Source organism: Mauremys reevesii, linkage group 3 (genome assembly GCF_016161935.1).
Source record: "Mauremys reevesii isolate NIE-2019 linkage group 3, ASM1616193v1, whole genome shotgun sequence".
Taxonomy (NCBI): domain Eukaryota; kingdom Metazoa; phylum Chordata; order Testudines; family Geoemydidae; genus Mauremys; species Mauremys reevesii.
Window position 1 is genome coordinate 42,221,648 of NC_052625.1, and position 12,754 is coordinate 42,234,401.

Below are 12,754 nucleotides of genomic sequence, written 5' to 3' on the forward strand. Positions count from 1 at the left end.
TCAGCTGGTACAAATCTGCAGAGTTTCATGATTTCAAAAGAACTATGCTGATGTACACTAGCGGAGGAGCAGGCCCTTTGACTTTAAATAAAGTAGCACTTCAGGAAAATTAGAAAGATGGATTATTTTCACCTCATGGAGTTTTCTCTCTGAACATTTGTTTGTTTTTCCCATGTTTTTCCCAGAGTATGTTTAGTGTGAGTTATTCAAGATCCATTTATTCTAACATATTCATGGCGACTAAGGCCCAGTATTGCAAATACATGCAGTGAGCAACTTTAGTGAAGTCAGGGGGACTATTCCTGTGTGTAACATTACTCATATGCACAACTGCTTTCAGGATTGGGACTTAAAACAGCGGGTACATAATGGCTATTGTTCCCATAACAATTAGAATTTTGCATAAGTGACAATGCTAAGAACAATGAGAAAAAGTGCTGAAAAAATGAGCTAAAATATACATACTCTAAGTAAAAGACTCCACCATGTATCTCTGTGTCCCAAAGGTGTTTCTCTTTCTTTTTCCTTCTCCAAGGCCTATTAAGAAACAGAAGTTTATTGCACAGCATCCACATATTTCTACAATTGTTCCTTTAGGCTATATATGACAGTTTATAGTTTATACTTATATTTTGAGATATACAGTCTATTTAAACTGTAATCCCAAACACACAACTTCATCACTTGACACAGAATTAGCCTACGTTTAAAGATTTCTTTTAGAGTAGTTCTTTGTTAAACTAAATGTTATTTTTAATTGAAACTTTTTGTATTACTGAATCGTTGTATGAACTTTCCAGTTATATGATCTGAATTAGAATGAAAACTAAGTGTCTACTAAGACACAAGAACTCACGATGGGAAGAGAATTTTAAAATGGGTGCAACATCTGTGAGTATAAATGAGCATTTCTAGCAGAATCTCTTTGGTAAGTTATTTAACTTTCCCAGTGGCAGAGATGAGATGATGGTCAACCCACGGATAATAAAACTGTAGAGGAGGGGCAATCTCCTTATCCATACTACAATTGAAACCATGTTAGTCAAACAACATGTAACAGTGCTGTGAGCATTGGCTGACCTTTTGTCTGAAAATCACATTATAGTTATGTTATAAAGCCTGTACTATAGACAAGGCCCTTCATTTTTGATTTTTACTGAAAAATTCCTGGGTTTTCTGAAAGCTATTATTTGGAGGTATTATACTGATTATGTTAAGAAAATCCAGATGTGTTCGTTAATAATGAATTACTCTAATTCCTGCTACTCAAGGAATTTGGGCACTGCCAAGTCTGGCACGCTGGTTGACTGCTCCACAAGGAGCTGAAGGCATATGCCTAGAGCCAAGGCAGAAGACAGAACAGAACAATGCAAGACTCGTCAGGGAGAAAAACCTCTTAGAAGCCAAATGGTCACTCTACCTAGGGAGTCTGAACTGCAGAGAGAAGTGCAATTAATCCACCATGTCAAATGAGTAGGTGTAGAAAAGATGGTTACTCACCGTTGTAACTGTTGTTCTTCGAGATGTGTTGCTCATATCCATTCCAGTTAGGTGTGCACGCTCGTCGGAAGATTTTTACCCTAGCAACACTCGGTGGGATGGCTGGGTGCCCCCTGGAGTGGCGCCGCTATAGCACCAGATATATACCCCTGCCGACCCATCCACTCCTCAGTTCCTTCTTGCCGGCTACTCCGACAGTGGGGAAGGAGGGCGGGTCTGGAATGGATATGAGCAACACATCTCGAAGAACAACAGTTACAACGGTGAGTAACCGTCTTTTCTTCTTCGAGTGATTGCTCATATGCATTCCAGTTAGGTGATTCCCAAGCCTTACCTAGGTGGTGGGGTCGGAGTGAGACGTGGCAGAATGTAAGACTGCTGAGCCGAGGGCTGCATCGCCTCTGGATTGATGTACCAATGCGTAGTGGGAAGCAAAGGTGTGAACTGAAGACCAGGTAGCCGCCCGACAGATTTCCTGGATGGGGACATGGGCCAGGAAGAGGCCTGTGCCCTTGTAGAATGAGCAGTAAGATGGCTAGCCTGAACTTGAGCAAGCTCGTAGCATGTCTTGATACAGGATGTCACCCAAGACGAGATCCGCTGGGAAGAGACTGGCATGCCCTTCATGCGATCCGCTACTGCCACAAAGAGCTGAGGCGAACGCCGAAAGGGTTTCCTCCACTCTATATAAAAAGCTAGAGCCCTACAGACGTCCAAAGTATGAAGCTGGTGTTCCCGGCGCGATGAGTGCGGTTTCGGGAAGAAAACAGGGAGGAAGAAAACATGGTTTACATGAAAAGCAGACACCACCTTGGGGAGGAAGGAGGGGTGTGGCCGAAGGTGCACCTTGTCTTTGTGGAAGACCGTATAAGGTGGGTCAGCCATCAGAGTGCGAAATTCTGAGACTCGCCTCGCCGAAGTGATAGCGACGAGGAAGGCCGTCTTCCAGGAAAGATATAAAAGGGAACACGTGGCCATAGGCTCGAAAGGGGGGCCCATAAGCTTGGCTAAGACCAGGTTTAAGTCCCGCGTAGGGGCCAGGTGCCGGATCTGTGGGAACAACCGTTCTAGCCCCTTAAGGAACCAGGAAACCATCTGATTAGAAAAAATAGAACGGCCAGCCTTGCTGGGCCGGAAGGCCGAAATGGCTGCCAGGTGCACCTTCAAGGAGGAGACCGCTAGGCCCTGCTCCTTGAGGGACCAAAGGTAGTCTAATATCTTTGGAATAGACACCAGGTGAGGATCGAAGCCGTTCTGATCGCACCAGTGGGTGAAACGCTTCCACTTGGCGAGGTAAGTCGACCTAGTGGAAGGTTTCCTGCTTCCCAGAAGCACGTGCTGTACTGCAGCAGAACAACTCCACTCCACCTGAATCAACCATGCAGGAGCCAAGCCGTGAGGTGAAGGGACTGCAGGTCTGGGTGGTGAAGCCTGCCGAAGTCCTGCATTATGAGATCCGGCCATAGTGGCAGGGGAATTGGTTCCGCCGCTGATAGGTTGAACAGCAGGGTGTACCAATGCTGTCTCGGCCATGCCGGAGCAATGAGAATAAGGTTGGCTCTGTCCCTCCGGAGCTTGAGCAACACTCTGTGGATGAGGGGAAATGGTGGAAAGGCATACAGCAGGTGTCTCGTCCACGGGAGGAGAAAAGCGTCTGAAAGGGAGCCCAGGGAGCGTCCCTGGTAGGAGCCGAACCTGTGGCATTTCCTGTTCTCTTTGGAGGCAAAGAGGTCTACTTGGGGAAAGCCCCACTTCTGGAAAACTGTGTGGATGACATCTGGACGGATCGACCATTCGTGAGACAGGAATGACCTGCTGAGGCGATCTGCCAGGGTGTTCTGTACTCCCGGGAGAAAGGACACTACTAAATGTATAGAGTGGGCTATGCAGAAGTCCCACAGTTGGATGGCTTCTTGGCAAAGCAGGGAGGAACGCACCCCGCCCTGCTTGTTTATGTAGAACATTGTTGTCGTGTTGTCCGTGAAGACGGATACACAGCGGCCTTGTAGATGGACTCGGAACGTCTGGCACGCCAGGTGGACTGCCCTCAGCTCCCTGATGTTGATATGTAAGGCCAGCTCATGGGGTGACCAGAGGCCCTGAGTGTGTAAGTTGCCGAGGTGGGCACCCCACCCCAAGGACGAGGCGTCTGTGGTCAGCGCTACGGAGGGTTGGGGAGGGTGGAACGGGACTCCCGCGCGTACCACCGCTGGGTCTAACCACCAGTTGAGGGAGTCGAGGACTGAGCTGGGAATCGTGACCACCATGTCTATATTGTCCCTGTGCGGGCGGTATATGGACGCGAGCCATGTTTGGAAACTTCGAAGCCTGAGCTTTGCGTACGGGGTCACGAAAGTGCATGAGGCCATGTGACCTAGTAGGCTGAGGCAGGTGCACACCGACGTTGTCGGGAAGGACTGGAAGCTTCGAATGATCGAAGCCATGGCGAGGAACCGGGGAAGAGGGAGGCAGGCTCTGGCCAGATTGCAAACCAGAACTGCCCCAATGAACTCTATCCTCTGAGTTGGAGTCAATGTAGACTTTTCGGCGTTGACCATAAGGCCTAGCCTGCAGAAGAGGTCTGTGACCACGCTCATGTGCTGAGACACCTGCTGTTGGGAAGTCCCGCGAACCAGCTAGTCGTCGAGGTACGGGTAGACGTGTATCCGACGACGGCGGAGGGCTGCAGCGACCACAGCCATGCACTTGGTGAAGACCCTCGGTGCTGTAGAGAGGCCGAAGGGGAGCACCGTGAACTGGTAGTGCTGGTGGTTGACGACAAAGCGAAGGTAGTGTCGATGAGGCGGGCAAATGGCAATATGGAAGTATGCGTCCTTCATGTCGAGGGCGGCATACCAGTCTCCCGGATCCAGGGAAGGGATAATGGTCCCCAGGGTTACCATGCGGAACTTGAGCTTTACCATAAATCTGTTGAGCTCTCGCAGGTCTAGGATTGGTCGTAGACCCCCCTTTGCCTTGGGGATTAGGAAATAGCGGGAATAAAACCCCCTGCCTCTCATGCCTTCTGGCACCTCCTCTATGGCACCCAAACTCAAGAGAGTCTCGATCTCTTGCAAGAGGAATTGCTCGTGAGAGGGGTCCCTGAAGAGGGACAGGTAGGGTGAGTGGGAGGGAGGGGGAGAAACAAACTGGAGGTGGTATCCCGCTTCCACCGTGTGGAGGACCCAGCTGTCGGATGTTATCTGGGACCAAGCAGGGAGGAAATGGGAGAGAGGGTTGGAAAAAGATGGGGAAGGATCCGGTAGGGAAACTGGTGGGCCGTCCTTGGGCATCCCATCAAAAGTTCTGCTTCGACCCCGAAGCTGGTTTCGGGGGCAGTTGGGTTTGGTTCCCCTGGTTGCTCGACTGTTTCCGCCGATTCACCCTGCCACGACGCCTGGTCGCGGCCTGGGCTGATTGTAGGGGCGGTACGGCTGGGGCCGGAAGGACCTACGTTGGGTCACCGGGGTGTGCATGCCCAACGAGCACATCGTAATGCGGTTGTCCTTGAGGCTCTGCAGCCTTGGGTCGGTTTTCTCCGAAAAGAGACCCTGACCATCGAAGGGCAGATCCTGAATTGTTTGTTGTAATTCAGGTGGGAGAGTCAAGGCTTGGAGCCATGATATGCGCCTCATTGTTATAACAGAGGCCAGGGTTCTGGCCGCCGAGTCCGCTGAGTCCAAGGAGGCCTGGAGGGCAGTTCTGGCCACTTTTTTACCCTCTTCCAAAAGGGCCGTGAACTCTGTACGGGAGTCTTGTGGCAGAAGCTCGGTGAACTTGCCTACAGACACCCATGTATTAAAGCTGTAGCGGCTTAGAAGGGCCTGCTGGTTGGCCACCCTAAGTTGAAGGCCGCCAGCCGAGTAGATCTTACGGCCTAGAAGGTCCATGCGCCTCGCCTCCTTCGCCTTAGGAGCCGGCGCCTGCTGGCCATGTCGTTCACGCTCGTTGACGGATTGGACTACCAGCGAGCAGGGAGCAGGGTGAGTGTACAGATACTCATAGCCCTTTGACAGGACCATGCGTTTTCTTTCCACTCCCCGAGCAGTCGGTGGGATGGAGGCCGGGGACTGCCATATGGTATCTGCATTGTTTTGAACGGTACGTATAAATGGCAGGGCCACTCGGAGGGGGGCCTCCGCCGTCAATATGTCCACCACTGGGTCCTCTACTTCTGCTACCTCCTCAGCCGGCAGGTTCATATTTTGAGCTACCCTCCTCAATAAGTCCTGATGCGCCCGAAGGTCAATAGGAGGAGGACCCGAGGAGGATGTTCCTGCAACTGCCTCATCAGGTGAGGAGGAGGAAGAGAGGCCCGGTACCAGAGGGTCCTGTGGTGGATCAGTGAGCGGCGGAGGAGCCTCTGCAGCGAGAGGAGCTTCAGGTTCCTCAGATGTCAGTAGTGCCTCTTCCGTGTCCGTTGGAGGAGGCCTGCTAATCATGGCTTCTGGAGCTCGATGGTCGGAGGGCCCCGAGCGCTGAGCCGCAAATGGGGCACCTTGCGCCTCGTGGTATGCCCACGGGGTCCAGAAAGCCCATTGAGGAGGGCCTTGGTCCTGGCCTTGCTCAGTCTGCTGGTAAGCAGCACTGCCGGCGTGGGAGGAGACGGATGGTTGTCTCGAAGGCCATGGCAGTGCCGAGAAGCTGTGTGATGGTGCCGCCGATTCAGCCGTTCGGTCCCGGGATGGTACCAGTGAACGGTACCGGTCCTGTCGATGCCGGGAGTGAGATCGGGACCATCTACCGTGCCGGTGCCGGGAGGTTGACCAGGATCTCGAGTCTCTATGGTGAGAACGGCTGCGGGATGAGTGGTACCGAGAGCCGGACCGGTGCCGATAACGTCTGTCCGGCGACCGGGATCGTGAGCATCTCCGCGATGGAGAGCTGTACCGGGACTGCGAGCGGTGCCGGGATCGAGAGCGGCGTGAGCGGGAACGTCTCTGAGATCGAGACCTGGAGTGACATTTCTCCTGGTGGTCAGGGGAAGGAGGCCTCATTATGGCCGGCTTGCCAACTGACTTGACAACCCGCACCGGCGGTGCCGGGGGTTGAGGCTGTGTTGGCTCCGTCAGCGCAATCAGCTCTCTTGCTGTCAAAAAAGTCTCAGGAGTTGACAGGAGAGCCAGCTCGACCGTAGTGTGAACCGGGGAGCAGAGTGGTACCGGACTCGACGGCCCTTGCGGTGCCGGAGTCGACGGTGCCACGCTAGGAGGAGCTTGGAGTGGTGGTGCCGGAGCTGGTGGTGCCGGAGTTTGGCATACGGGCCTGGACGTATGGTCCTTTTTGGAGGACGAAGTCGATGCCGCCTTGCGTTTCCCCAAGGGGGAGAGGGAACGGTGCTGGGGAACTGGTGCCGGCGCCGGAGTGAGCTGGTGCCGAAGGTGCGCTTCTCACCGATGCAGACTGCTGTGCAGTCGGTGCCGGTGCCGTAGGGCTAAGTGCTGACTCCATTAGGAGCTGCTTTAAGCGAAAGTCCGGCTCCTTTTTTGTTCTTGGCTTGAACAACTTGCAAATGCAGCATTTATCAGGAAGGTGAGACTCTCCTAAGCACCTCAGGCAAGATTCGTGAGGGTCTCCAACCAGCATCAGCTTCTGGCAGGCCGAGCACAGCTTAAACCGCACTGGGTCAGGGGAAAAAGGGGGCTAGTCCCCCAATTCCCCAGTGAACTATACACTAACTACAACTAAACTAGTAAACTAACTCTAACTATACTAAAGTTGAACTATATACATAACAAGGTAGAAACAAGAGCGAGAAGCTAGGGTTGTGGAGGACAGCGATGCCGCACTCCACTGTTCCAACGACCGTCATGGGTGGTAAGAAGGAACTGAGGAGTGGATGGGTCAGCAGGGGTATATATCTGGCGCTATAGCGGTGCCACTCCAGGGGGCGCCCAGCCAACCCACCGAGTGTTGCTAGGGTAAAAATCTTCCGACAAGCGTGCATGCGGCGCGCGCACACCTAACTGGAATGCATATGAGCAATCACTCGAAGAAGAAACTGCCCTTATCTAAACTGCCCTTATCGCAAAGTACTAAAACTTCCTAGGCCACTTTAAAACCCTCAATGGATTTTCCTATAAACCTCTTTAAAAGAGGCTACCCCACTGTCATCTATTACCCCTGTCCCTTTCGACTCACCAACTGCTCCAGCCCCAGAGGCTGTTACTCCCTCCACTCAACAGCTGTCACTCCCAGGGAGTGTTACTCACTCTATCCCAGGCACATTAGCAGGCCCTTCCTGGCTCACTAGCTGGCCCCAGGCTTAGCACTCCAAGTCAGTTCACACAGGTTCACCTGCTATTCCCCAGTCAGTATTATATCCCTCAGAAAAAAGGGGTGTAACAGCAAAGTACCTTTTCCAGTAGACTCTCAGTTTCCTCCTCAATGTTAATCCTGGTTTGGGGGGAGCGTCCACCCAACATCTTCCCTCAGTGCCTATATCCTTCCTGCTTCCATAGTATGGGCTACTATCCTGAAGGGGGAGCAGCAGGAGCCTGAGGTAGCCTTGCTGGGCTGCTCCCTGCCCTACTAGCAGCCCTGTTGCTAGGAGATCACTGTTCTGTGCTTTGACTGATTATTTGTGATCTTGTCATCAACTCTCACTCAGGCCTTCTGTGGGATGATCTCCCCCATACAGTTATACTGAAGGAGATGGCTGTCAACAAATCCCTGGAAGGACAATGCAGGCTAGTGAATAGACAAACAACCAAGCTGCCACTCCTCCTCCTCTGAAAGCTAAGTAGTCAGTTGATATTCAATTTCTGTTGAAAGGGGCCATTGTGATGTAACGCACATCATAAACACCTAACAAGAGGCTGGCTTTGGACACATGCAGTGCCATTATACTTCTATGAAATGCAGTTTCTTAGCTTTTTAGTTTATTCCATTGCCATCTATTCATGACACCCTGTACAGTATATACTGCTTGCTCACCTTTTCTATATCTTGAATCCTCAGTCTAGTTGCCTGTTTCCAGCTCACTGATTTCTGCTAGCTTACTTTCTAAGCAATGCATCTTTTCAGGCAGCACTGCATATAGCTAGTTCTCTTTCATGGTCCTGTTAGAGCAGGGGTGGGCAAACTACAGCCCATGGGCTGGATCCGGCCTGGGGCGCCACATCCCTGCTGCCTCCGGGCAGCGGGGCACAGGGGTCCATGTGTTGCCTATGCCTCCAGGCACTGGCCCCCGCAGCTCCCATTTGCCAGGAATGGGGAACCGCGGCCAATGGGAGCTTCGGGGGAGGTACCTGGAGGCACAGCAAGGGCAGTGCACGTGGAGCCCTCTAACCCCTACTCCTCCAGGGGCCGCAGCGCTTCCTGGAGTGTTGTGGGGCCGGGGACAGGGCAGGCAGGGAGCCTGCCCTGGCACGTGCCACTGCCATCCCAAAGCTGCATGAGGTAAGCGGTGCCAGGCCAGAGCCCAAACCCCTCCTGTACCCCACCCCCTAACTCCCTGCCTGCACCTCCCACCCTGCCTGCACCCTAACCCCCTTCCCTGAGCCCCCTCATACACCCCACACCTGTCCTCTGCCCCAATCCCTTGCCCTGAGCCCCTTCCTGCACACCATACCCCCTCCCACACCCCCCAACCCCCTACCTCAGCCCTGCATACTATTTCCCCACCCAGATGTGGCTCTTGGCCCAAAAAGTTTGCCCACCCCTGTGATAGAGCCTCACTTTTAAATAAAAATTTATCTATGCTTACCAGAAAATGTCCTTTGTTCAAGTAATAAGGTCCACATATCTATTACAATGGGGTACTTCAGCATGCTTGACACCTGGGGGTGGAACCAGATCAGCCAGTCACTGCCTCCCTCAGATTTCAAGGCCAGAAGGGTTTATTGTGATCATATAGTCTGACCTCCTGTATAACACAAGCTACAGATAGGGTTGCCAACTTTCTACTTGCACAAAACTGAACACCCTTGCCCTGTCCCTTCTGAGACCCCACCCCCACTTACTCCATCCCTCCTCTCTGTTGCTTGCTCTCCCCACCCTCACTCGCTCATTTTCACCAGGCTGGGGCAGGGGTGTGGGCTCTGGTCTGGAGCTGGGGATGAGGGATTTGGGGTGCAGGAAGGGGCTCTGGGCTGGGATTGAGGGGGATCAGGGGTGTGGGATGGAGTGAGGAGTGCAGGCTCCGGGCAGCACTTACCTCAAGCAGGAGCATATCACCCCTCCAGCCCTTACGTGGAGACATGGCCAGGCAGCTCTGCACACTGCCCTGTGTACATGTGCCACCCTTGCAGCTCCCATTGGCTGTGGTTATCAGCCAATGGGAGCTGCAGAGCAGCACTTGGTGCCTGGGCAGCATATGGAGTCTTCTGGCTGCTCCTAAGCCTAGGAACCAGAGAAGGATCATGCCACTGCTTCTGGAGCTGTGTGGAGGCAGGTTCTCTGAGTGGTGCTAATAGGCTGCTGCATGGTTGCCCAGTTTACAGGGAATTTAGACACCTAGTGCTGTCCTGGGATTGAGCTGCAGGCTAACTACCATGTAGACATAATTTGGTAACTGGGCTACCAGAGTATTTTATCATCTCAATCTAATGCATTATCTCCAACACCCCTGCAAGATCAGGAAGTACTATTACCACCATTTTATGATGGGAAACTGAGGCACAAATTAAGGCCAGGATGCTCAAAAGGATTTAGGCCCTTAGCTCATTGAAATTTTAAATACTGAGGATCTGGGCTTAAGTTGTTTGTCCAAGGTGTGTCAGATCTGCAGCAGAGCAGGGAATTCATCATAGGTATCCAAGTCCAATGATAGAGAGCTCTAATCACTGGACAAGCCTTCCTCTCTTGAATAGATGCTTAAGCCAGGTGCTGAGCTATTTAGCCTAGTGTGGACGTTGAAAGTTGACACTGGATTTACATGAGACTCATTCGCTTGGGCTGGAGGAGTCCCCCCACTCAGTAAGGGGTAGCTCTGGTGCAGGTTTAACTATGTTTGTAGCTAGTGGGTACTTTATTTATTAAGAGAAAGGTGTATCACACTAAAAAGTAGCAACATCCAGTGTATTGAGAAAGTCCTATAGGAGGTTTTTAAGCATGCTGCTTCAGTTAGTCTATCAGTACCCTCAATTTAGTTCACTGGCCTTGTTTCAAGCTCTTTCAGGATATGTACACACTTCTAGTTTACTCATGAATGGCTGTTGTGTAGAAAGTATCTAAATTACATTGGTTTCAGGTAATCATTGGGCCTGTTAATGTTACACAAATCTAAAACGTGAAAAAGGAAAGGAAAAAGGCACTTTAATTTTTAGCTTTAAGAGGTTGTGCATTTGTCCCCCACACCCATCCTACTCCATCAGCTCTTCAGTCTGCCAACATGCATGGCAATGTGTAAGCACTACTGGTTTTTCCTGAGGTGTTGTTCGAAGACTATGTGGCAGGAAGCCATGTCCACCTGCCCAGATGGTGTAAGTACTGAGTGAACAGGACCCTCAGCTATTACTTCTGCCCCTCTGGCATGGGAGCCCCTCACTGTTACTGCTGTTCCAAGTGGAAGATGTGATGCAGCTGACAGAGCTACATGGTGCCTTCAGTGCCGTGGTAGATGTAGGGTTCAGGGTTCCATTAAATTAGTCCTTATCCAATGGAAGTGAATTTTCTTGTGTCCTGCTTACTTGCAACATACCTCAACTTTGCTAATCTGTAAAACAGGACTTTAGAAATTTTTAAATATCTGGCTTTAGATTAAGTCTAAGTCATAACCCTGAAGTATTTACAAGTACATGCTCTCTGGACAGGGCCGTCCAGAGGATTCCGGGGGCCCGGGGCCCTTCCGTTCCAAGACCCGCTGCCGAAGTGCCCCGAAGACCCGCAGCGGGACCCCCCGCCGCCGAATTACCGCCGAAGCGGGACCTGCCGCCGAAGTGCAGCCCGGTCTTCGGCGGTAATTCGGCGGCGGCTGCAGCCGCGGGGCTTCAGGGCACTTCGGCGGCGGGTCCCGGAACGGAAGGGCCCCCAGCCGCCAAATTACCGCCGAAGACCGGGCTGCACTTCGGCGGCGGGTCCCGCTCCATCTTCGGCAGTAATTTGCCAGCAGGGGGGTCCTTCCGCCCTGGAGCAGAAGGATCCCCCGCTGGTGAAGACTGGGAGCGAAGAAGCTCCTGCGCCCGGCAACGCAAGAATTTTCTGGGCCCCCCGGAGCGAGTGAGGGACCCCGCTCCAGGGGCCCTGAAAAACCTCTGGTGGGGGCCCCTGTGGGGCTCAGGGCCTGGGGCAAATTGCCCCTCTTGCCCCCCCCCCGGCAGCCCTGTTTCTGGAGTTTCCTTTTGATAAGATCTTGAGACTAGTAATTACTTTGAGTATTGATTAAGTCCCATCAGTCTCAAGAAAAGCAAACTATTTTAATTAGGTCAACTACAGATTCATCATGTTTGACAGCAGAAAGGCTTCAGATGGACAGGGAGTCAGACCATAGTAACAGGTTTTATAAAAGTTCCAGCCTTCCAGACAAAATATTGCAAAAGTCTCAGAACTACCTAGAATAGTTTCTCCAAATTTAGGACTAACATGATAAAAAAGGCCACTCTCCACCCCCCCACCGGCTAGTTCGCAGCATTCTTTACAAGCCATTTTAACAACTATCTAATCCACTACAAGCAAATCATGGCCTGCATGCTGAGGCTGTTAATCTCATTGTAGAGTTGCTAGCCTAATACCATAAAATAATACACGGATACACAAACAATATGGGTAAGTTGAAATTTTTTTTATTGGAAAACAAATATACAACTTGGAATGGATTTGAGGCAAATTGTGCCATAAGCAGATTCTTTTGAAAATAAGTGGCTAAACAAAGTTTAAAAAGCATAGTAATAGGAGAAAATGTTTTTCCGGTACAGGACCAGTAGTACAAAAAAATAGTGTACGAGTACCTGGATAATACACCCGTTTTGCAATAGTGCAACTTTTAAGTTTCATATTGTTAACTATCAATAGTCCACGCAGAGTTAAGGCTCCACATTTCAACATGCTAAGTTTCCTAAAGAAAGCTACTTTAACAGGCATAACCAAGATGTTCCCTCATTTGATCAACTCCAACTAACTTTAGATGTGCAGAAGGGCTTAAATATCCAGAGTAAGCCACATGCAACATTTGTTACTTTGATCAATTTTCCAAAAAATTATCAGAACAATGACAGTAAGATAAAGGGAGAAAAACATGGAATGGAATTCTAATTACTATACATGCATATTCTTTTGACAGTAAGGGAAAAACCTTTTACAGATAAGTTACAAA

General features: G+C 51.1%; 1 protein-coding gene across 1 annotated transcript in view; it reads right to left on the minus strand.

Moving 5' to 3' along the window:
* STPG4 (sperm-tail PG-rich repeat containing 4) overlaps positions 1-8,260 on the minus strand; it is a 32,377-nt gene extending 24,117 nt beyond the window's left edge. The window contains exons 1-2 of the mRNA XM_039529571.1: positions 7,857-8,260; positions 466-537 (exon numbers count right to left, since the gene is read on the minus strand). Coding sequence (XP_039385505.1) covers positions 466-537; positions 7,857-7,925 — 141 coding nt within the window. The 5' untranslated portion in view covers positions 7,926-8,260. The remainder of the gene's footprint in view (positions 1-465; positions 538-7,856) is intronic.
* Between the last annotated feature and the right edge of the window lie 4,494 nt (positions 8,261-12,754).